The sequence below is a fragment of the Felis catus genome, chromosome D4 (genome assembly GCF_018350175.1).
Source record: "Felis catus isolate Fca126 chromosome D4, F.catus_Fca126_mat1.0, whole genome shotgun sequence".
NCBI lineage: Eukaryota > Metazoa > Chordata > Mammalia > Carnivora > Felidae > Felis > Felis catus.
This window is the reverse complement of record NC_058380.1, coordinates 69,821,351-69,847,649: the sequence shown is the minus strand read 5'-3', so window position 1 is coordinate 69,847,649 and position 26,299 is coordinate 69,821,351. Positions and strand designations below refer to the sequence as shown.

General features: G+C 42.4%; 1 protein-coding gene across 1 annotated transcript; it reads left to right on the top strand.

The window, feature by feature from the left end:
• Positions 1-689: 689 nt before the first annotated feature.
• Positions 690-25,898, top strand: FRRS1L (ferric chelate reductase 1 like). The gene is made up of 5 exons (XM_023242308.2): positions 690-980; positions 12,029-12,113; positions 14,178-14,316; positions 16,881-17,127; positions 20,632-25,898. Exons 1-5 carry the CDS (start codon positions 743-745, stop codon positions 20,802-20,804), a joined length of 882 nt encoding a protein of 293 aa, XP_023098076.2. The 5' UTR covers positions 690-742; the 3' UTR covers positions 20,805-25,898.
• The last annotated feature ends 401 nt before the right edge of the window (positions 25,899-26,299 follow it).

Here is a 26,299-nt window from a genome sequence, read left to right as displayed (position 1 = left end):
AGAATAAGCCGTGAATTCCGCCCGAAAGCTGGGCTCTAGTTTCAGCTCTGGCTCTAAGTATCTTAGTTTACCTATCTAGATAGTGGGGATCCTGCTGTTTTAACTTCCTTCTGATATGATCCCAAGAAATAATAGGCATAGTAAGTGCTTCATATAAAACAAAAAGCGCTGGAACAAGATGACGAGGGAGGGCAGGAATTCTGGCAAGGTGTGTCCGAGGTACACTCTCCGGGGAGCACTTCTAAAATCTGGATGTGCACTGAGCTCTCTGGGGATCTTGGTAAAACGCACATCCTGACTCATGATTCTGCGGTGAGGCTTGGGATTGGTGACGCTAGCGAGCTTTCTGGGATGCCCATGCTGCACACCCGCGGACCGCACAGAAGCAAGGGTCTAGAAGGGCCAAATCTGTGTGTGTGGCGGGGGTTGGGGATTCGTGCAGGGAGGAAGGGGAGATGGGGAGACTGGCATAAAGGGCGGAGGAAGACAAGCTGCTAGGAGAGGGTCCGAGCCTGGAGGAGATGCTAGGAGGCAGGACCAAGGCTTCGCGCCCGCTGGAGGATGCGCAGAGCGAGGAGCGGGGCGCGAGGAGGCTCGCGGGGAGCGCGGCCGCGCTGCTGCGCGGGATGCGGGCGGGGGCGGGCGCGTGCTGGCGGCGGCAGCGGCTGCGCAGTCCCGGCCCGGCGCCCGCGGCGCCCCCGCTGCGGCCGGAGCGGCCTGGCTTCGGGATCCGTGCGCAGCGATGGCACTGCCGCCCCGGCAGCGCCCGGGGGCCTGGGTGCCGCTGGTCTTGCTGCTGTTGGCCGGGCCCGCCACCTGCGCCGCCAGCCCCGCGGACGACGGCGCGGGCCCTGGGGGCCGGGGACCCCGGGGCCGAGCGCGGGGGGACGCCGGTGCAGACGAGGCGGTGCCGCGCCACGACTCCTCCTACGGCACCTTCGCCGGGGAGTTCTACGACCTGCGCTACCTGTCCGAGGAGGGTGAGGGGCTGCGGCTGGGAGACGCGGGGTGGGGGTGGGGGACCGAGGGGGCGGCGGGAGCGGGACCGGAGGGGCGATTTGGTAAGGATGCGAATGGAGGCAGCTCTGGGACCGCGGGGACCGGGGTGGGGAGTGCACTACTCAGACCCCCGCCGGCCTGCAGGAGGCACACGAAGAGCCGTCAGCCCCTTCCACCCGCCTCCTGCTTTACAGGCCAGGAGAGGGAGGTGGTCAGCAGAGGTCTGCGAGGCGAGGCTGCGGACCGGTGGGGCTGAGCCTAGGCTCCCCAGTTCTCAGCGGGTGGCCTCCACTTTCTCTGTCCGAGGTTGGGGTAACGGGTGGTAGGGGACGAGGCCGCCATCTGGCCCGGGGTGTGTGAGAGCAGGGAAGCTGGTGGGGAGCAGAAATCACAGTTTAAAGTGATGCCTTATTTTCTCCCTATTTGTATTGACCTAAATTTGCGGTGACTAGGGCCCCAACCTACCGGCGTTCTGTTCCTGCTCACTGCCCTGCCATCAGAGCTGGGGCATAGCTCCTTCCCCACTTCCGTCCCAGTTCTTTTCTGTTACCACACACGTTAGGGTCCCCTAGTGTGAGCCACCATTGTTGGGGGCTGCTGGGCCCAGAGACTAGGGGGTTTGTCAGCCAGAGACCTCCCTGTGGTGTTGCTTCAGTGAACACAAAAGCCAAGCTGATTCTGTGCAGAAGAAATAGAAACTGGCCTCTTAACTGCTGCAATTTAGAAAGTAGTGATTTTCCTTTTCTTCTGCTAAGAGGGATATGCAAGAATAAAATTGGGGTTGAAATGTCCCTGCAACTGATATGATGCTGGGCATGTTTGCTATGTAGGATTCGGTTCAGCTGCATACAACAAGCACTCACTAATAGCTTCAATAAGATAGAAGTTTCTCTGTCATGTGAAGAAATCTAGAAGTAGGCTGTCTGGGCTGGTATCGGAAGCTCTGTGCTCAGCAGAGACCCTGGATCCTGGTCTTCTGTTTCTTCACGATTCTTAGCATGTAACTTCATGGTCCCAGATGGCTGCTTGATCTCCAGCCATTACATTCACTTTCTAGGCAGTGAGAAGGAAGAAGTGGGAAGAAGGTCACTGATTACCTTCATTGGCCACAGTTTAGTCATGTGGTCACATGCAAATTCAAAGGAGGCTGGGAAAGGTGGCCTTTTAGCTGAGAAGTAAGATGCCCAGTTAAAAAAAAAATGGAATTATTGTATCAAAATGGAAAGAATGGATTTGGGGAAATAGTTGGGTAGAGGTTCAGGTGCTAAAACAGAGACACCTACATATAGTGGCTTAAGTAAGATACTTTGTTTTTTTCCTCACATGAGTCTGACTGGTCTGGGCAGGTGGGACAGCTCTGTTTCATAAGGACATTCAGCAACCTACGCCCCTTCCATCTTGTTCCACCTTCCAGCAAAGCTTTGTCCTCATCGGTGTGGTAGAAGTTGGGTTTCTTGCATGTCCTCGTTCAAGCTTGAGCAAAGGAGAAAGAGAGGAGGTTCGGGACAAGCAGTTACCTTTCAGGCTGCTTGCACAGATGACTGCTGCTCACGTTCCTTCGGCAAGAACGTAATTACATGACCTAGCTGCAAGAGAGGCTGGGAAATGTAGTCTTTTACCTGGGCAGCCATATGGCCGAGGGAGGGGGGCGGGGAAGGAGAGAGAGGGGCAGTGGGAGGATGGCAAGCGGAAGCAGCATCTATCACTCTGGAAAAGAATAAACATTTCAAAGCCCATCTGTTTCTGAAAGCATCTAATACATATTTATTCTGTTGGTAGTCAGCCCAGCACACTGCCAGGTGACTCACACATGGCACACGAGAGCTCATATTCTCACTGGGCACAAATGGAGGAGAGCAGGGGCAGACGCTGTATGTCAGTTTGTATATACAGAGGGAATGAAACTGTAGAGTCCAGACGGTTTATGAACATGGACATCAGGCAGCTAAGGCCACAAGGAAGATTTTCTAGAGTTGAGCTAGGACGCACGAAAGACTTTGGTGAGACAGAAAAGGAAGGGCTTTTAGGTGAGGTGACCCCACAGGGGCAGCAGGGCATGCGATGTGTGTAGACATCCCTACTTTGACTGCTTCCCTTTGTCACCCATTCTGCACATACAGCCTGAAGCTTGGCTCTAACCCCCAGAAATCCGTGATGGTTCCAACCTGCTCATTAGATGAAGCTTCAACTCCTTTATCTGGAGTTTTCTGTTTGGCCCAGTTTCATTTTACAGCCATCACTTACTCCTCCCCTTTGCTCACCCTGGGCTTTCACTGTCTTCTTCTCTCTCCAGTAGTCTCGCGCATCTTCAGATACAGTCCTACAGCCATCTGGCGGGTGCTAGTGGGGACATTTGTGGGCTGAGCCTCTCAGGGGCAGCACCTCCACCAGAAATCTCTGGGCCTCGGTTTTAGCCCTATGGGTCCTGAATACAGGCTTTCTCAAGATCCCTCGAAATAACCAGTGACATTGCCTTTGGGGACGGCCTGAGAGGGAGAAGCAGAAGCAGGAAATGTCCCAGGTGGATGTCCTAACCCAGAAAGCGAAGGGAAAGAAGATGTCAGGAAGCAGTGTCCCATGCTGTCGTGGGCCCCATAGCATGAAGGTGCAAAATAGTCGATGGATTCAGGAAATGAGAGGTGAATTTTCCTGGGATGAATTCAGTGGAAAAGGAAGTGGGGGGGTGGGGGGTTGCTGATTGATTTTGAAGGAAGTGACAAGTGAAGAGCTAGAAATAGTGCCTTTAAACTACTCTTCCTATCAGTACAAATCTAGTGATAGGGCTTCCTGTTTCCTCTCTGCAGGGTACTCTCTTCTCTGGTTCAAAGTAGCCAACTAACTGAGTTTTCAATGAAAACATGACCTGGTAGTGTGAAATCAGGAAAAGGCAATTAGAATAATGGGGATGGAGGAGTCCCTGAAACCTTGTCTAGAAACCATTTCTCCAGTGTCCAGATAGTCCAAGACCCCCAAAGCCAGAGGCTGAAAGCTGGCTGATTTGGGATCTTTAATTGCCTCCTAACTGTTCATTTTTTTAAATTTAATTTGTTTTGGTTTTATTATGCTAGTTCTCAGAATTCATAGGGATTCCCATGGTCTTAGCCTATACAACTAATCCTTACATTCCTAACTCCTCCACTGCCACCTCTTTCAGGGAGCCCTCCATGATTTTCTCCTTCTCCCACCCTCTGCCACCGAGTGAGGATATTCTCTCGTATCATACAATCTAACCCTACCATTGACCCTTTTTATTCTCTGTGATCAGGAGTTTCGATAGGGCCTTGGTGCTTGAATTCTACCACTCATACCCTTTCCTCTTGAGGTTCTTAAGGCAGAATCTATACGTGCAGAACAACAGAATGTAAAACAGATCACCTCATGATTAGGGACAAAAATCCTATTCTGAGGGTTCTCTGAAAAAACTTAGTTGGGTGTTGTTAGCTTAGCGTTAAGTCCCAAGTAAAGCCTCCTGCTCTCGTCTCGTTGCCAGAAAGATCTGCAGGTCCTGAAGTCTTACTGCCAGCCATGTGAATAGTGGTAGCTGGCTTGCCCTTGGGGCCATTCCCTGCCTTGGAAGGAAAAGAGGAAACATATGCATGGTTGCTTATCTTTAAGGCATAGTGATGTGACCACTTGTAAAATGTGGCCCAATCAATGAGCTTCTGACCATTGAGTTCTGACCACAGTTTTTCCTACTTGGTAAGAGCTAGTAAGACAGTAGAGAGGACAGAGATCGGGGAAAAGGGCACAAATTCCTTCATCTGCCTATATTCTTCCTACCTGTACCATGTATTGTGTGTGGATCCTTTGCTCATCACCCTACCAATCTGGAAGTTCTTTAAAGGTGAATAATCTACATCTGATCTAACTACATATCCTCCATTAATGTAGTCTGGTAATAACACTAATTGGAGCTAACTTTTTTTTTTTAATATATTTTTTTTTAATTTTTTTTTCAACGTTTATTTATTTTTGGGACAGAGAGAGACAAAGCATGAATGGGGGAGGGGCAGAGAGAGAGGGAGACACAGAATCGGAAACAGGCTCCAGGCTCCGAGCCATCAGCCCAGAGCCCGACGCGGGGCTCGAACTCCCAGACCGCGAGATCGTGACCTGGCTGAAGTCGGACGCTTAACCGACTGCGCCACCCAGGCGCCCCTGGAGCTAACTTTTAATAAGTGCTTACTGTGTGCCAGGTATTGTCTTAAGTCCCTTGTCCATATTAACTTAAAAAAATTTTTTTAATGTTTATTTATTTTTGAGAGAAAGAGACAGAACGTGAGGGGGAGAGGGACAGAGAGAGGGAGACACAGAATCGGAAGCAGGCTCCAGGCTCTGAGCTGTCAGCACAGAGCCCGATGCAGGGCTTGAACTCATGAACCGTGAGATCATGACCTGAGCTGAAGTCGGACGCTGAACCGACTGAGCCACCCAGGTGCCCCTCCATGTTAACTTTAAATCTTAACAACAACCCTCTGAGTTAGACACTACTATTAGCCCCACTTCAGAGTTAAGGAAAGTGACCCACAGAAAATTTAAATATGTTAGTTAACTCTCACAGCTAGAAAGTAGCAGAGAACTTTGTAGGTTTCTTGATTGACTTTATGGATAAGGTGGTGCAGCCTGTTGGTGAAGCAGAGGGTCCCTGTTGACCTGCACTAGGAAATAGAGTGGGACAGGCTGAATGAGGTATTTTTGTGGGCAAACCTGAGGAAAGGGGCTCGGGATCGATGGAATAGTTGGGAACTGAAGGTTCCTGCATGGTGGAGTGCCCGATGAAGGCTTTGCTAAATGGGTGTTCTCATGTGTGTGGAGCTTTACATATTTTACATTATATAAAGTCCCTTGACGTTTGTACTTCATTATGACTCTGATAAGCAGAAATGATGATTCAGGCAGTTCAGAAAGAGAAAGAGGCTGGTGCAGTAGTTCTCAGACTTGAACAGACAGCTTCTGGTTAAAACTTCAAGGAATCAAGTACTAAATTAATACCTGAGGCTGTGAGCCAAGCAGTCAATTAGAAGCAATAAATAGCAAACCAGAAGCCATTAACCACCCAGTGGAGTATGGCAAAACAGGCTCAAGGGATTGCAGAAAAGAAACAGACAGTGTCTGTGAATTAGACAAGAATGGAAACCACAAATATTCATCAATTGATACATATCTGGGTTATTTCCCATTTTTGGCTATTATGAATCATGCTGCCACGAACATCTGTGTACAGGTTTTTGTGTGAATGTATGTTTTCTCTCTCTTGATATGAGTATTTACATAGAAAATCAGAAAGAACAAACATCTATAAATCAAGAGAATGCAATGAGGTCACCATAAACAAGATCAGCCTATGTAAACCAAAGGCTCTCTTCTTCACCAACAATAAGCTAGAAAGTGTCAAAGAAAACAAGATATTATTTAAAATAGCAACAAAAATCTGTATAATGTCAAATTTTGCCTAACAAAGAATGCCCTGGTCCTGTGTAGAGAAAACTTTTGACCTATTAAGATATATAAAGGATAGGAATAAATGGGAAATATACCATGATCTTGTAAGGAGTAACTTGGTATTATAAAGATGTCAGTTCTCCCCCTATTCACCTATCCATTTAATGCAATTCCAGACAAGAGCCCAGCAGTATTTGGGGAGAGAAATTGACAAATTATGATCTATCCTTTACATGGAAGAATCAAGTTCTGTGAATTGCTGAGATACGTTACAAAGCCTAGTAATTCATATAGTGTGGTCCTGGCTCAGGAACAGTCAGATAATCTAAAAACAAAGCAGAAAGTCCAGAAATAGACCTATGTTCATATGAGAACCAGTAAATTATTAAAGGTGTCATCATAAGTTGCTAGGGGAAAGATGAATTATTTAATAAATGGTGTTGAGAAAAATTGATTCAATGTAGGGAGAAAAATAAAACTGTTTTCTTACCTCACATCGTATAAAAAAATAAATTCCAAATGGGTCAGGTCTAAATGTGAAAGGCAGTACCACAAAGTCAATAAATAATCGTGTGGGGAAATAAATCTCTTCCTATCCTTAGAATGGAGGCTGTCTTAGACAAGACTCTAAGAGCACAAATCAAAAGAAGAAAAATTATTTCCTGAACTACATCAAATTTAAAGATTTTGGCCCAAGGAAGACTGTCAGAGAAAAAAAGTAAGATTGGTGACAGACGAGAAGGAAAGAAATGCATGTGAAAACAGCAAACTGATAATCTGGAATACACACAAAGTCCACAAGAAAGACTGAAAACCAAGGTTAAAAAAAAAAGGCAAAGATATTTTCACATATACACATCATAGAGGAGGAAACCCAAGTAGCTGATACAGATATGAGGAAACATTTAACCCCATTAGTACTTAGGAAAATACAGATTAAAATCCTGAGAATGTTGGATGGCATCAGGTACAGGCAAAGGTGTGAGGAAACAGGGACCTTGTGCATTATGGATGGGATCGTAAACTGGTGCTCCCAGTCCGAATACTCATCTCATTGAGCTTTGTGGAATTACAGGTGGGACCCAATCATTGCTCTCCATGGTTTATTAAAACAAAACAAAAACCTCTTGCGTATGTCTACAAGAAACACACGTAAGAAAGTTTGTCTCCTTCATTATTTGACAAAGCAAACACTGAAGGCAATTTCAGTGTCTAAACTTCGGAGGTTATTTCAGAAAATGCCATTGTATGTACATCATGGAATGCTACTCAGTCAGGAGTGATAACAAGTCTCACATTGACATATAGGGATGGACTTCCAAAGGGAAATAATAAACAGAATGAGATTTAACACAGTGTCATTTATGCGGGTTAAAAGCATACACAAGCTATCTATTTTTCCAGAGCACACATATGTAAAAATAAACATGTGGACAGTGGTTGGTAGGTTGGGTGGGCCCTTGATAGTCTGCTCTGCTTGGGGGCTTCCAGACCTTGTGCATGGCCATGGAATGGTCAGTGCAGTGCAGCTGTGGACAGCATGGCAGGACAGCGCTGTTGGCATAGTGAAAAATTGGCCCTGGGACCTCAACTTTAGATCCAGGTTCAGCTGAAGGCACTTTAGAGATTAATTTATAATGTAATCATGCAAGACTTTCAGGATGGTGTCGTTGGGAATATGAAAGAATTTTTGCAACAAGGTAGGACCTTACCCTGGGCAGGCATGCCCATCCCCTATGAAGAGATGAGAAGCTTACCCCCCAACTCCATGTTGGCGGGTACCCATTATTACTAATGTGTGCTTTCAGTTTATCAAGTAAAATAATGCTTTTTAAAGATATGTATGTCAGAGTTCTCATTTTGTGAAAACCTCCAGCCTTTGCTGAAGGATATACATGAAATACACTACACCAAGTGTCTAAGATGGGGAGGAAAATGGTGTTAGGAATGGATTAGGGAAAATATTAAGATGGGCTTTGCATAGACTGATAAGAATGTTCCATAAACAAAGAAATACCACCAGTTTAATTTGGTGTACTTATGTGCTTAAAATTCTACAATCAAAATGATTTTCCAGTAAAATTGTACAGTGCATGTAAAATGTCCTATTGAACAACACTTATCTAGCTAGTTATCAAGAGGATAACAGCTAATAAGGTACAGTCTTTACAGATACATTGCGTTGGTATTCAAGGATTAATCCATTTAGTCTCTATCAGGATCCAATCAGAAAGAAAGACAGAAACCATATTTAAGCCTTTTTTTTTTTTTTTTTAACAGGATGCCCAGCCTGGGAATTATCTAAGTAGGTATTGGGGGACTGGAGAAGCAAAAAGGAGCACAGAGACAGTAACTGCAGGAAGCAGCCACCAGCCCTGGGCCTGGGGTGGTGGGAGGGGTGGGGGCAAAGAGAAAGGCTTGAGACTGTAAGAACCTGGAAGCTCAGACAAGAGACCATCCCCAGAAATGCAGCCCAGCCTCTGAGAATGGGGCTTTCTGCACAGCTGCTGATGGTTCCTTTGAAGGCATGATGAGGCTGGTTATGGGAGTCTAGAAAGAAGCTGGAAAAGGTGAAACCATCTGTCACCACAATGACGAAGTAGAATCACTGAAGACTTGTGTAGTGGACAACAAGTCAACTGGAAGGAATGGTCTTCTTTCTACCTCCTACCTCCCAGCCTCCCTCCAGTGTTTCCTTTTGACAGAGTCTAGCCAGCTGGCAAAGGAGAAATGTGGTTTGCAGAGTACTCAGCCCATCATAGAGTTGGCTATAGAAGGCTGGGTTGTAGCTCAGAGACCAAAGCTTAAATACTGGCACACAGTCCAAACTTATTTTATGCCAAATAGATTATTTAAATTCAAGGAAAAAATTGTAATATTGCTGTGCTTAATATTGCTCTGCCAACACCAACTAATCTAGTGAAATTAATTTCTGGTGCAGATAACCCAGCGTGAGTACACAGTTTAAATGGGGTGCTCCATAACAAGACTGCTCTCACGTTAGATCAGCTGGCTACCCACAGACCCCCTCAGGTTCTGTAACTCACTGGAATGTTTCACAGAGTTCAGGAAAGTGCTATACTTACACTGAAGGGTACAGTTCAGGAACAGCTGGTGAAGACACACAGGGTGAAGTCTGGGAGTCTCCCAAATGCAGTTTCTGTGCCCTCTTACGAAATCAGGCCTTGTCACTCTCCTGAATATTAGTTTGTTCACCCACCAGGAAGTGGCACTGAGTTTCAGTGTCCAGGGTTTCTACTGGGGTCTTATTACATAGGCATGATTTATTTAGTCACTGGCTACATAATTGAACACAGTCTCCAACCTCCCACCCCTCCCTGGGGATGGGGCTGTCTTACAGCCCCAAACCTCGAATCACCTGATTGGTCCCTCTGGTAACCAACCCCAATCATGTGATCCCAAGGGGCTCATGAATAGCAAAGACAGTCCTGCTAGGGAATCCCAAAGATTTAGAGCCCTCTCTTCCCAGGGACCAGGGACAAAAACCAAATTATTATACAACATCTTACAAAACAAGAGAAAAATGTGCCCAAATGCATTTGACAAAAGAAGTTCTCATTTCAAGTTTTAGAAGCATATAAGATAATAGGAAATTAGTGCTAGAAAAGCCCTGAGAAGCCATTTTGCCAACAGTAATAAAGTAGTTTGGTACATTTATAAGTGAGTTTTGTTTCAAAACTTACTCTTATTTAGAACTAAGAAACCCATTCTTCTAGAGATGATCTTACCCAATAGTATTGGTTCTGTGTATTTTACAAAACTTAATAATAATCCAATAGTAATAATAATTGGCATTTATTGAGCTGGAAATAATGCCAGTGTATTATACTAGATGCTAGGAAGTAGGAAAAAAATATGGAGAAACTGAGAAGCAGCATTATAAGAGATTGCCTTTTTCAGTTACTTATAGAATTTTTATTTTTTATTAGTGACTTTTTTTGAGAGAGAAGGAGAGCGTGTGTGCAAGCAGGGAAGGGGCAGAAAGAGAGGGAGAAAGAGAATCCTAAGCAGCTTCCATGCCCAGCACAGAGTTCTGTCTCACAAACGTGAGATCGTGACCTGAACCAAAATCAAGAGTCAGTTGCTTAACTGACTGAGCGCCCAGGCGTCCCGGTTACCTATAGAATTTTTAAAATGTAAGTAGTCATTGCATTGTATTCTGAGAAAAAAATAACCTCAGCATTGTAGTGAGAAATAAGAAGAACATATATGCAGATGCTTAACATAGTTTGTAGCATTAAGCGGTTGCTCAATAAAATGTTAAGAGGAAAAAAAAAAAACACCTCATCTAAGGCAGGTCTCAGTCTATAGTACCAAAATAGATTTAGGACTGAGCATAAAATAAGCATAAAAGTGGAAAAACTGATGCATTTGGCTCAAATGCTTAAAGATGGCAAAAAGCTAGGGCTGTATTTTAGCATGTGGTCAAGATCTAGGGTAGTAGAAATGAACTGTCCATGGTGTACAGATGTGTGCCAAGAAAGTGTGGCCTGGTGGCTTTTTAATTTTATTTTTATTTATTTTTTAATGTTTATTTTTGAGAGAGAGAGAGAGAGAGAGAGAGAGAGCGAGCAGGCAAGGGGCAGAGAGAGAGGGAGACATAGAATCTGAAGCAGGATCTGGGCTCTGAGCTGTCAGCACAGAGCCGGACAGGGGGCTTGAACTCGCAAACCATGAGATCGTGACCTATGCCAAAGTCGTATGCTTAACCAACTGAGCCACCCAGGCGTCCTGGTGGCTTTTTTAATAAGGCATAACCTGATGGAACAAAGTAAACAAAGCCTCAAGTTTATATTTATTTACGTTTCTTAATGTCTGTGGGTGATTTTATTTATTCATTTGACAATCTTGTGGTCACCATCCAATGCCAAGCACTATGCTGGACAGAGAACACAAGATGAATCACACATGGTTCCTGTGTGCCTGGAGTTAACAGCCGAGGAGAAAAATCTTGCTGTCACAGACTGGAAGCGTAATGTAGGGCTGCCCTTCAGTGTGTGGTTGAATGCATTATGATGTTAAGTCATCTTGCAAGAAAGATACTCAGCTGTTAGAAACGGTGTTGTTTGAAGAATTTAGTGAGATATGAAAATGTCCTATACAGCTTAATGAGAAATGGAAGTTCAGAGAAAGGGGAAAATCCTACTATTGTGTATAGATATAAATGGAAAGGAAAACCTGTACCATCAAATATATATTTCATTGTTGATAATTTTTTTTCTCTTCGAGCACATGTGCTGCGTGAAAACTGATTTTCACGCTCCCAGAGACTGTGGGGAGCGAGTGGTTATATGGAATTATGCCACCCCCTGACTCATGTTCCTTGCCTGTTAAATGAGTGAAAGGCCACATATTCTCAGTTACCATGCAAGACTGTCTCAAAGATGTGTACTGTGCACCCCACCATCATGAAGAGGGTGATCCGGCTTAAACAAAGCCCTTTTCTGAGACCTGAAGCCTTTCTAGACACGTGTGATAGAAAATAGTCAATATATTAGAAAGAAAAACGTCTCCTTGGAAAAGCTGTCACTGGATTTTCTAACCATTGTTTATTCTCACCGTCTAGGTTACCCTTTCCCTACTGCTCCTCCCGTGGATCCATTTGCCAAAATCAAAGTGGATGACTGTGGAAAAACTAAGGGATGCTTTAGGTTGGTAGATCTGCGAGTTGGATATCTTTAAGGCTAAGACACTGATTTACTTCAAAGGTAGTATTTAAATTGCATACAGTTTATTCTAATCAGGGCCTGCACCCCCTCACAGCTTCAGCAGGGATGTGGCCTGTTTCTGGTGGGCACCCCAGTTTTCGGTCTTAGACGCCGTAAACTCTAGAATGCTACTTGGCACTGGAACGCTCTGACCTGGCTTTTCACTTATGACCATACTGCCATTGGCCCAGGTATTGACTCCTAACCAGTTGGCTATATGAAAAAGAATCGTGGCACAGGCTATGTCTTATTAGGCTGTGAGCGGGACAGACAATGATAGACGTCTAAGACCTCCAGTTCCTTTTCAAGTAAAGACTCATGACTTAGGAATATCTGGGTGATACTAAAGAGTCATTAAACACTGATTATTATAGCTGGTTATCTTAGGTTTAGTGAGTCCCTCTGTGATTATTAGTAGTATTCTATCAAGACATGATGGGAGCTGGCAAACACCAATACAGACAGTGAACCTCCCATCCAGACAGCTCCACATTGTTGGAAAAGCCTCCTCCTCTTTGAATTTGTTATTTCCTAGAATAAATTGTCCTTGAGTAAAGGTTGTGATGGCCACTGCACTGGAAGTTCTGAATTTTTTTTTTCTTTTCTTTTCTTCAGTGCTCAAGGAGAAAAAATTGAATAAAGGGGTTTTGAGTTTTCTTTGGATTACAAAGGTATTTCTAAGGAATTTTTAAGAATCCAAATAATACTATTATTGAGGAACATGGCCAGCAATATTAAGCCTAGTGATGGGTGACATTTTTGAGGAGGGAAGGAATTTCAGTACCTGCTGGCTTCAGGGTGACTTGTTTTCTGGCACATTCATTTCTCCTTTAGCTTTCCTTACCCCCGTTTAGCATTTTCAGCCCATTCCATGTTGTCTTGAAACTTACATCTCTTCCCACCTCCTCAGGGTACCTGCCAGCCTTGTGGCGTGTTCCCTGCCTCCTCAGTCAGCACTTGACAGCCTTGTGCCCTGTTTCTTCACATGCCTCCCACCTGAGCTTCTGTGGTCTCACCCGTTGCTAGTTTTCTGCTATTGTGAAAATGGTGTAAAAATGATGTTCCTCAACTAGGGCTTTCAGATTCTTAAAGGGTCCACACGTCTTCTGTAAGAAAGTTTAAATTTGCGTTTCCATTTCAATAGTGCTCCTTAAAAAGATTAATGTCTGCATAATCTGACTATCTGGATAACCAGTTTATACTGCCCTATACTCTAGTGCCTAAATTTGTAATTGTGTTAGGATCAGGTAGCCTGGCAGAGCGCAGATTTTATAAATATTGATGCATTCGTGCTCAGTGAATACCAGATGAGGTATCCATTTGGTGTATTGTACGTATAAGGGTTTTGCAGCGGTTCAAATAGATAAAAGTGGAGGAATGTGGAATTATGTTTAGTGGAATTGTGTTTAGTGGTAGTGGTAAGAGCATGTTCAACCAAGAGACCCTGCACAGTATAGTCAAATATACCCCTATGCAGGTAAGCAAAAGCCACCTTCAGTAACACTGCATTATCTATCGCACGGATGCTGGGAATTTGAATGTTCCTGGTTCTGTAGTTTAACTTATATTTCATTTGTAAATTTTTGTTAGTTTAGTTGTATGGGAATTTGTAAGTAAAGAAGAACTGGCATACATTTAATTAACAAAGACAGTTTATTAACTCATTTTTTTTTCCTCTGGAAGGGATTCAGAAATAATTCAGTAATAACTAGTCTCTGAGAAGCTCTAATATAATGTCGAGAATACTGGCTGGGAGTGGAGGCCCTACTGACTCACTGTGGAAGCCCCTTCCCATCTCTGGTCCCTCAGGATGTATGTGGATAAAAAGGAGCAGTTAGATCCTCTCTGTGTTCTCTCCTGAGTGAAACTGGTTTTGAGATCCCTGGTAGCAGAGATCTAATTTATCTGATAATCTTGCTGAGGTGTGCCTGATACATTGATGACTTCTTAATGTATTTATGAATAAGTAGCTGAAGAAGTAGTGATATGTTTTGATATGTCCTATAGATATGGCAAACCGGGCTGTAATGCAGAGACTTGTGACTACTTCCTTAGCTACCGGATGATAGGGGCTGATGTGGAATTTGAACTGAGCGCTGACACAGATGGTTGGGTAGCAGTTGGATTCTCTTCAGACAAGAAAATGGTAAGATGCAAATCATGATAAAAGGTGATTTTTTTTCCTTCAGTTTGCTGTGCTACTTTAGATTTTAGAGAATGGGCATGGTTTTGTTTCTCTAGGTTCCCATGCCACTGTTAAATGTGAGAAGTGAATTTCTAGCATTTGATTTCCTTTTTCAAAGCAAAGCAAATAAATCGATCAAAGCATAATAATGACTGTATTAGTTATGGCTCTCTGATTGAAAGTTAAAAAAAATTTCAAGCTGGCTCAAACAAAAGAAAGGGTTGGTTATGAGAATACAGGGTATCTTGTGGTACCCGCATTTATTAGTTGTTACGGCAATAATATTGCAAGAAGCGTCTCCAAAACTACACCGTTTATAAGCATTATTTCTCATTCACATGTGTGTGATTTGGCTAGGACTCAGCTGGGCTTGGCTCCTGTCCATGGGTTGGATTCAGGTTTTCTCTAATCATTCTGGAATCAGCAGCTACCAAGGCATGTTGTTTTCTTGGCAGAGGCAGAAAGGCATGATCCATCCAAACTTACTTCCAACCTCTGCTTACATCACATCTGCTAACATTTCAATGCCCAGAGTAAGTCACACTGTGAAGCCCAGAATGAAGGGACAGGGGAGTTCACTTCTCTTACCAAGAGGCCCCTTGAAAGTGTGGGTATGTAATACTAGTACTGGGGATTGAATAATTGAGTCTAACAATTCATTCCTCCATAGTACACATGGGCAAGAACACATCTGGACCTGAGAAAGACCAGAAGCCAGGACCAGGAACAGGCAGGGCATCAGGATCCCAGGCAGCTGTCTGTCTCTTACCTGTGCTTCTCTCTGTGCCTCTGCTGTGTTTTTCCCCTCCTTCCTCTGTAGCACTATCATTTGCCATTTCACTGTGCCAGGGTGCTTTCCAACAGCCAGACTTTCTTGGGCCTCTGTACCTCTGCACATGCTGCTGTTCTATCAATAGGAGCCACCTTATTCTCTTCACCTGACCTGTTGTGAGGCTCCTGCAATGAGAGAAGGCCAGCTCAGACAGGGTTAGAGCAGTGGGAGTAGTGAGAAGTGCTCAGATTTGGGATGTGTGTGTGTGTGTGTGTGTGTGTGTGTGTGTGTGTGTGTGTGTTTTAAATTTTTTTTTTCAACGTTTATTTATTTTTGGGACAGAGAGAGACAGATGAACGGGGGAGGGGCAGAGAGAGAGGGAGACACAGAGTCGGAAACAGGCTCCAGGCTCTGAGCCATCAGCCAAGAGCCCGACGCAGGGCTCGAACTCCCGGACCGCAAGATCGTGACCTGGCTGAAGTCGGACGCTTAACCGACTGCGCCACCCAGGTGCCCCTGTGTGTGTGTGTTTTAATGTTTATTTAAGAGAGGGAGAGAGGGAGAGAACGGGGGAGGGACAGAACGAGAGAAAGAGAGAATCCTAAGCAGGCTGCATGGTCAACGCAGAGCCCAACATGGGGCTCCGTCCCACAACCCTGGGATCACGACCTGAGCCAAAATTAAGAGTCGGACGCTCAACCGACTGAGCCACCCAGGTGCCGCTAAAGATTTTATTTTTAAGTAATTTCTACATCCTATATGGGGCTCAAACTCACAACACTGAGATCAATAGTCTCATGCTCTACTGACTGAGCCACCCATTTTTTGGACCTGTTTTTTAAAACTTTAAATGTACAGACAATCTGTAAGGATAGTGCAACACATTTGCTTCACCCAGATTCACCAAATAACTTTTTTATTGTGGTGAAATGTACATAACATAAAGTCTGCCATTTTTAGCCATTGTAAAATGTACACTTCAGTGGCATCAATTATATTCACAGTATACAACCATCACCACTGTCTACTTCCAAAACTTTTTTCTTTCTTTTTTTTTTTTTAACAAATGATGTCACTTTTCCACACGTGCTTTATCTCACTGCCCTGCTGTTGCTGCTGGTACTTGCTGTTATTTTATTATTTTCTGGAAACTTTGGAGATTAAATCTATTTATTAAATTCAGGAAGTTAAACACTAATATGATAGTATTATCAAATATACAGCCCATTTTCCAGTGTTGTCCATTGTCGCAATACTATCCTTTATAGAAAGTTTTATTTTATGACTTAGAATTCTGTCTACGAACACTATTAGTTGTCATGCATTTCTTTATTTTGCAATCAATTCGTAGCCTTTTTTTCCTCTTTTTTGGTCTTTCATGACATCGGTCCTTGTGAAGATTATAAGTATTTTTGTAATAGTTTTTGTAATCATTTTTTGTAGAAGTCTCAGTTTGGGTTTGTTTGATTGTTTCCTCATGATTAGGTTACTTTTGTGTTGTCAGCAGGAATACTAAATAGCTGGAGATGTATTCTTTGAACATCACATAAGGAGGCATTTGATGTCAGTTATTGTAATGCTAACTTCACTCACTTGGTTAAAGCTTTTTTAATTAAAAAAAATAGGTTTCTTTGGGCGGGATTTCAAATTACAGAGGTAATGAAATGGATATATCTGGGTGAAATTTCCTTCTAGCAGAAAAGTTTGTGAAAGACACACCTTTGACTTCTTCCCCCATTGTTTTTCATGTTAGGGTGGTGATGACGTCATGGCCTGTGTCCATGATGACAATGGCAGGGTCCGCATACAGCACTTCTATAATGTAGGCCAGTGGGCAAAAGAGATTCAGAGAAACCCTGCCAGAGATGAAGAAGGAGTCTTTGAAAACAATCGGGTCACCTGCAGATTTAAACGCCCTGTGAACGTTCCCAGAGATGAAACAATTGTCGATCTGCATTTGAGTTGGTATTATCTGTTTGCTTGGGGTCCAGCCATTCAGGGTAAGCTCACACTTCGGCATCCTGTTTAAACACCAGACACTGCTTTGCTTGTGTTCATTATTTTTTGGGCAAGAGAGTGATAAGCCCTTTGGATGATACAACAGAAAAAGGAGATATGATCCTGCCTTCAGGAAGTTGTAATGGACTTAAATACACAGACATACAAATGGACAACTAATACACATACGTAGCTAGCACAGTACAAGGTAATTTATGATGAGCTGTGTGCTTAATGGAACAGATCATATATTTGCTATATGTGGGGGTATGTGCTGTATTAAATTCTCACAACATTCTCATTTACTCCTCACCACATCCTTGAAAGGTATAGATATCATCATCCTCATTTTGGAGAGATTAAGGAACTTGCTCAAGGCTATACAACTAATTAATGGAGGAACTAAAATTCAGTCCTAGGTCTGTCTGACTCCAAAGTCAGTGAGTACTCTTAGCTCCTATGTTCTAAATGTAAAAAATACTGAACAGGAAAGGACATCTTGAGACTTTTCTAGAGATTGACACCAAGCGTCTCATTAGTGTTCACTTTATGACTGTTCTGGTGGTCACAAACCCACCAAATTATCCTGTAATTTAGCCCATTGCTCCTCAGATTTTAATATGTACAGGAATTGCCTGGCTCTATCATTAAAATGCAGTTTCAGTAGGTCTGGAGTGGGACCCAAGATTCTGTGTTTCTAACAAACTTCTCAGTGGATGCTGGTCCACTGATGACCTCACTCTGGGTGGCAAGGCTCTTCAACAGATCCCCCACAAAGACCCAAGGATATCATGAGACCTTTTGGAGGCTGCCAAAATCACGTTGCATGGTGTCTTCAGCCTTCCTCCTGGCTGATCAAGCCTAATGGCCTAAAAACGAAAGTGAGTTAGTTGTTCATGGTGCTTGTAGGAGAACTCATTCTGGCTCCTAGCAATTAATTGCATCTTTCTGTACTGTGTGCTTGTCAACTCTCTGTTGCCTAATCTTCTTCTTCGAGTTGTTTCCATTGATTAGTCTGGAGAGTTTATACCTTTTTTTTGCCTGTTTCTAATTGGGAAATCATTTGGATGCCTGCAGATTTGTGACACCTTCCCCGTTTGCTTATTTCCCATGATACCAACAATGGGTCTGCAGTTATATCCTTGAGAACTTTCAGTACTCACGGAAATAAATTATATCTTAGCCTGGAGAAATGAACTCATTTAAAATGATAGCATTTGAAAACTAAAACTTTAGATTTGAGTGTGGGTTCTCCCTCTTGGTAGCTGTACCCAGCCTTTATCTAAATTCTGAACTCCAATTTCTTTGTATCTAAAATGGGGATGATGATAATACCAACCTCATAGGATCATTTGTAAGCATTAAGTGAAAACAAGTAATTGAAACTCCTTTACAAGTTGGAAAGTGCTGTACTTTGGAAAGTCATCATCTGGCGTAAATGGAATAAAAGCCTAACATTCTAAGCCCTCCTCAAGTCTGATCCCACGTTGCCTGACTAGCCCTCTCAGGACAATTGTTCTTGTCTCTGTCCTCAAACAGAACAGACATATTCCTACCCCATATATGGGCTTGTGCTTTTCCTGTTTCTGGAGCACCTTCTGTGGATTAAATTACTCTCTATTGATCATATCTTATACACTCTCTTAAAGTCTCTCAGAGGGGATACACTTTAAGCTAAGGCTTGAAGGGGATATAGGATTAGGTTTCCCTCAAGGGAAGCCTGATCTGGAGGTGCATGGTTAAACCTTGGAGCCCATCATATGTGACCAATGAGGGAGGTAGGTTAGGTGGGAGAGGTGATGGGATCTGCTGAAAGAAAAATTTCCCAGGGTGCCTGGGTGGCTCTGTCAGTTAAGTGTCCAATTCCAGCTCAGGTCGTGATCTTATGGTGAGTGGGTTCGAGCCCCACATCAGGCTTTGTGCTGACAGCGAGGAGCCAGCTTTGGGTTCTCTGTCTACCTCTCTCCCTGTCCCCTCCCCCACCCACACTCTCTCAAAAATAAACATTAAAAAATTTTTTTTATTAAGAAAAAATGAAAAATCTCCATGCCAATATGAGGAGTTTGAATTTGTGTTGACAGGAGCCAGCACGGACCCTGGAGCAGTCAATTAATGTGTCAAATTTGTTGGGCTTCCCTGCCAGATGGGACTTTAAAAAACACTCACTCTGGGGCGCCTGGGTGGCTCAGTCGGTTAAGCCTCCGACTTCAGCTCAGGTCATGATCTCGCGGTCCGTGAGTTTGAGCCCCGCATCGGGCTTTGAGCCCCGCATCGGGCTTTGAGCCCCGCGTCGGGCTCTGTGCTGACCGCTCAGAGCCTGGAGCCTGTTTCGGATTCTGTGTCTCCCTCTCTCTCTGACCCTCCCTCATTCATGCTCTGTCTCTCTCTGTCTCAAAAATAAATAAACGTTAAAAAAAATAAAAAATAAAAAACACTCTGAGCCCTATTTCTTTTTTTTTTTTAATTTTTTTTTTAGTGTTTTTATTTATTTTTGAGACAGAGAGAGGCAGAGCATGAATGGGGGAGGGGCAGAGAGAGAGGGAGGCACAGAATCGGAAGCAGGCTCCAGGATCTGAGCCATCAGCCCACAGCCCGACGCGGGGCTCAAACGGACGGACCGTGAGATCGTGACCTGAGCTGAAGTTGGACACTTAACTGACTGAGCCACCCAGGCACCCCTCTGAGCCCTATTTCTGAGGAGACATTTGTATTGAACTCACATGCCTGTAGTCTCCTTAACCCGAGGTCCATGTGACTTATTCAGGAGGTCAGGCACTTTGAATCAATTTCAGCTTATTCAGCATCCCATACACACAGCCTTCCTCTCTTTACATGTCTCACCAGATTAAAAAAAAAAAAAAGTCTCCAGTCCAAACACTTGTTTGGTATCTGAATCCTCCTACTTTCTCTGCTATTCCACCTCACTCTGCCTGTCAGACATACAGATGCACACATAGCACACCACACACTCTCTGGTCTGGCCCGGGCAGGCCACCACTTCCTGTACCACAGACAATGAAAGAGACTTCCATCTGTAAGCAAGTATGACATGATCAGGAGTTGTTGATGATCCATTATATAAAAGATCTGTTTGAGGGAACAAATAGTAGCTCTTGCTGCTTAAAATCAAAATACGGTTTTTCATTTGGTATTAGTAAGATAAAACTCATCAGACACCTTGTAAGTAGGCATTCATACAGTGCTAAGAAGCAACAAAGTGGGGTGCAATAGATCAATAGTATTGTTCTGGTAGGGGGTGTGGTTTCATGAAAGCCAGCCTTCTGGGGTAAATTTAGCTACTTTTTATGTTCTTTCTATTTCTGTGTATGTACAAACATTATGGAGAATTCTGACGATAATTCTAATACCTGATTCCAGATCTTTATAATCCCCGCTTATGTATTCAATGCGAAAGACTTGTCTAGTTTTTCTGTTGTTTGCATACATCATTTTAAATCTGTGCGCTTTTTTTGACTACCCCCTTCCTTTTGCTTTCTTTCCTAAAGGCTCTATCACCCGACATGATATAGACTCACCACCGACTTCAGAGCGTGTTGTCAGTATTTACAAGTATGAAGACATTTTTATGCCATCGGCTGCCTATCAAACCTTCTCTTCTCCATTTTGTTTGCTTCTCATTGTTGCCCTGACCTTCTACCTGTTGATGGGAACTCCTTAACCACAGCTGCAAAGCCAACATATTAAATGGATTAGAAAGTCTTAGTATAATATATTTCTAAAGAGTATGCAGTATAATTTTAGTTTTTATTATTTAAAAAAAGACTTCTATGATTTCAGCTTTTTGGAGGAAAGAGCAAGCTTCTTTTCTAATCAAAGAAGATTGTTTAATATTGATCCCATACTTTTGGAAAGTAGTTACTTAAAATTTTTCTAAGCACTTTCAAATGTGTTTTCTTATTTCAGCTTTCATACCATCTCTGAGTTGGCTTGATGAAACTTATTAGTGCCAGCATATTCAATGAGATTTGAAGTTGAAGAAAGCTGCCTTTTTGGTGACACCCATGCCATGTGGCCTTGGCTACTTGGTCAGATAACACATAACAAGGTAGAGAAAGAGCTGGGCACAGGGTCTCTAAACAACCTTTACTCTTCCGACTACAGCTCAATAGAGTTACCTGAAGCATTACTAAAGAGAACTTCACTGGATGGTCCTGGTTCACGACCAGCCTTTTGGGCAGAAGAAGTTTCAAATTTCCATAAATGTGTTTGGATATTTATACAGCTGATGGGGAGAAAGGGAAAGGTTACAATGATAAGAAAATGGTTCGTATTTACTTGCAATTTCTTCTCAATCAGTGAGTAGTTACAAGAAAATATTTTTATTGCTGTTTGGAAAGGTTAGAAAAGGAACTGTGAGTGTACCTGAAGATGTACAACTATATTAATGATAAAAAAAAATATGGGCATTCTTAGTGATTAGAATTTGGACTCTTCTATCCCTGTATTTTATAAATTAAGGTTTTCATCCGTGGTTACAGCTAATTGTATTGTCAACAGTTGACATCCACTGGGTGTATGATTAAATATGTATTATAATAGGCAAAGCATCTTAATAAAAATGTAAGGCATTTTGAAAATAAATCAACATTTTTGAAGATTGTGGAGATTTGGAGTAGAAACTTTTTAAGATGACATTTTTCTTTAGAAAATGGGAAATGACCCCTAAAGTGAATTCATCTGGAGTTATCCATTCAAAGTATTCAGACTTGTAAACTGGACCAGCAGTCAGCATAATTTATAATAATTCCTAGACTTAATGCATTCTGTTTTTTCAGAGGAACCCAAATGTTCCTTTGTTCCAAATGTCTCTGCTAACAGCCCATTCAGAGGAAAAGTGTCTATGGATATAGTTAATTGCTGATGGATTTGCATTGTAGAGTTTTGGAGTCCTCTGGTTTGCATCCCCACCCCTTGTTGCTTTAGAGCTGGCTCCAACTTTGTGGATTTTGTGATTAAACAAGACTGGAGACTGTGATTTCTAATGCCATCCTTGGAATTCACATCAGGGTGAAAGTCCACCTGGGGAGAGAGCTTTCGAATTCTGGAACTGTACAAAAATAAGGAAAACATCGAGATTCTGTGGCATGGTTTACCAGGTGCATCCGAGGAATGTAAGAGAAATAATCCTCTTGCAGATGTAGAGAGATTAAATGACATTTAGTGAGCGAAAGAGTTGGGTGTAGGCTTCAAACTCAGGTCATCTCGTTCAAGTCTGTGGCTCCACCTCACTGTGATTGCCTCGGACAGAACTAAGCCCTCTGCTTGCTTCCAGCTGAGGATGGCCTGTGCACACCTTTTAAGTTGTAGCTGTTGTTTAGTAGTAAGGATACGGAGTAGGCAGGCACCCACCTTGTATATAAGAAGGCAAATATTTTTATACTTCATGCTCATGTATATAGTATTTCGGCTATAAATAGATTGAGACTAAAGAGAGACAGGCTAGCCTCTGTAGCAGGCAGGGAATGAATAAATTAACGGATTTTCCTTCTGCTTACATTTCAAGTCAAGCTAATTTTTCCACAAATTATTTTACTTTGATGACCAGTTTTGCATATTTGTGCTTAGAACGTTCTCTGACTTCTTACTGCCACCAGGGTACAATGCAAACCATTTTTTTCTTTCTTTTTTTTTTTTTTTTTGCAAACCATTTTGATTACCTCCAAAATCATCTTTTGCTCTCACTCACCTCTCATGGTGTTGCCTGTGCCCAGACATCTTACACTTCTGTGCTTGCTGAACTCCTACTTATGTTTCATGTCACGGCTTCGATTGTTCTTCCTCCACTCCCCTGGACTAGATAGGTTTTGGTCCCCGCTGTGTGCTCCCACAGCACACTGGACTTCCCCATCGTATTACTCATTGCACTTCAAACTCTTGCTCACCCTCCCTTGCTAGCTCCCTGGTGCAGGGACCATTTCTTGTTCCTCATCATTGTAACAGGCACTGCTACACAGTAGGCACTCAGCAAACATTGTTCAACAGAATAAGTAAATGACTGTACTTCTGTGCCAAGTTTGGTTGGTTCAGAGGCTTATATTTCGTATACAGTGCCAAACTGGCCAGCCAACATTTTTGTATGCTCCCACTTGTGATCAAACCGTAAACCATTTCTTTAGCGAACACTGAACTTCTGAAACACAAATAGGAAGATGGTTACTAGCCATGCTATTTTATCCTACAGCGAAACTTAGTGGATATTTTTAACAATAATGGTTGTTCACAAATAAGAATTCACAGACCAGGGATGCGGAACGGCATTGCACTGTCATTTCACAGAATCATTATAGGCACACTGAAATTAAAATTCTGTAGACTTCAATTTCATTTATTCTTACCTATTACAAAAATAAATTTCTATTTTATCTCTATATTCCCATTTTCCAGCATACTACTTGTCACAGGGGAGATGCCTAACCAGTTTTTTTTATAAAATTCCTGAAGAGAATAATAACAGCTGAATGTATTTAGTGCTGTTCTAAGCACTTAATGTGGATTACCCCACATTATCCTACACATTTATTAAATGGAACCCACTCTCCACACTCAAATTAGGTAGGTGCTTTTTCCTCTCTTTACTGATTCACAATAAACAGGAGGACTTTTATAGTTCTATTTGGGGAAAGGGGTACGGTTTATTTCAACTTCCTTCTTAAAAACATTTAGTCTTTGTTTTATCATTTTAGTGCTTTTAATAGTTTTTTTTTTTATGTACAGATTGGACAATACTGGAAGAATGTATTTGTCTTAGTTAATTTTTAGAAGTGATTTACCTAAAACCTCAGGTCTTCTTGTTTGGAACCCAGTGCCCTTTTATTGTGCCACTGTAGTCTCAAAGCTGAATTTATAACCATGATTTCAAAAACAAAATGCAGGAGCCATATTTAATGATCTTAAGCTGGCTTTTGTTGTTAAGGAAATCGGAAAGTTGGGACCACTCAGGAGAGATTTTTCATCCCAGATAGTTTTTCCTACAACTTCTGTAATTAAGTTTACCACCTATATTCTGGATTTTGTGTTTCCAAGATGTTACCCCTGAGGTTGTGTGTCCTTCTTGGCTCCAGCCTGAGGTCTGCATACTTTTTCTGTAAAGGGCCAGATGGTAAAGATTTTAGGCTTTGCAGTCTCCGTTTCCGCTCCTCAGCTCTGTTGCAGTAAATTCAGAACCGAGTGAGCAGCAGTTTTAAATACTCTGAGCTGTGGAAATCATGAATGACTTTTACTGTCGAATTGCTCTTCGTGGTGGGGATTACAGTGTTTAAGAATAATTTATTTCCCTGTAGATTTCTTTTCAAGGGTTATCTAAATCTGTTACACCCAGGGGAGAGTTTTACACACATGACTATAGCCTCTCCTTTGTGTATCCTAATGGAAAAATGTTCGGGAGCCCCTGCACTAGGCCAGATGCTGAGATGTGTATACTTTGCTGTATATAATTGTATATAAGTGTATATCCTTGTTCTCTAAACAGAATTGGTTATGTTTAGTGAACAGCTGGATTAATCTCAGTGTGTTTGTATATATATTTGTACATACATACATGATAAGATATACATAAATCTCTATATTTACATGCCATACCCATGTGAAGGTCTTTGTCAGGATTGTTCCTGTTTCTGATCTCTTGAACAGTGTAAAACCCAAGAGATAAAAAACATTGTGCAGATTGCAGGCAAAACTACCCTTTAGTTTATAGGAATTTAGTTTGTAGAAAGGATTCCTTTTTTTCAGCCTTGCCTCCACCACTCAACATTCTATGAATTGTTAAAAATATATAACGTATCATTGTTGAGTTTGACTTTTCTATACGTTTAGTTAAGAAACTAAAGCTAATGTTAACGGAGTAAATGGCATGTTGATACAGCCTGTACCTGATTTGTATTTAGATTCCCTATTCAGGTATTTAGTTTCAAGTTGGACTTCTTTGTTTTTATACTTAACAAACGACTTGAGTAGAAGTTCCTTGTCACAAAGTAGAGGCTATGCTAATGTGATTTTAAGTATGTCTGGAGACTGAAAATTGAAGTGATTCCTCAGGCTCTTTGAGATTTTTCATGTAAAATACACTGATGCTGGATTGTTTTCAGTTCTCCCCCTCCCCCCCCCCCCCAGGATATTTGCCATTAGGCAAATAGCTGTTAAGGTCCGTTCTTCTGCAGGGTAAGCGATTCCCTAGGGTCATGGGGTGCAGCGGGTGTTGTGGCATTCACCCGGGTCACTGGAGTAGTTACCGTTTCATCACATACGATGTCCTGCCATCTGGAAGAGTGAGTGCAGCTTCCCCACTTGCCTTATTCCCACAGACATGCTGACATGCTGGAATAGTCTGGCTCCAGGAGTATTCATATACTTTTTTGAGACTGTCTACAAATACTATTTTGTAAAAAACTATGCCTTTAAATAGACACCGATGGGTTATATTTGTTTTATAATAATTGTGTACCTAATGTTCAATTGTTATTGATTTTGAGATTTATGTATATTTATAAGCCTGTCCTATGTGAATTTTTACTCCAAGACGTGAAACCTTACTAATAAAGACATGGATTTCTATTTATGTAAAGTAATTGTAGCAATATTCCTAGATGCTACCTAAATGATTATTCTGTCCATTTGCCATCTCAAATACTTTCACCTTTGAGAATTATGTCACAGTTAGGATACATTAGCCAGATTTAAACTTTAAACTATAAATTCTCAACATGGTTTGAAATTCTTCCTGTTGATGTAATTAAAGTTAGTTTGTAATTCCGTATTGCTTTGCTGTGGTCTGTTTTTGGTTTTCTGTGGTTTGTTTTACATGCTTTCCATTAGTAAAGTCTTCCTGAATTCATAGACCTTGGAGAAGATTGGCAGCCTGTCTTGTCTGACAAAGAGTAAAGTCATGTGGCAGTAGTCAGGTAAAAGTCCTTCTAGAGAAACAGTTTGCAGAACAATGTGTTCATAGCTTCAGCTTAATACCTTTATCAAATAGTAAATGGAGGCCTATGACCCCATTTCAGGTATACAGTATTAATCCGTTGTAGCACAAAACTAGCTCTCAGAATTTCAGTTACGGGTCTTACTGGGAGCTAAATCATATTATATGTTAGGAATAGTTAGAGTTTAGTAGTAGAGTCTCCTGAATCCTTATGGAGGTATGGGAATTGCAGAAAG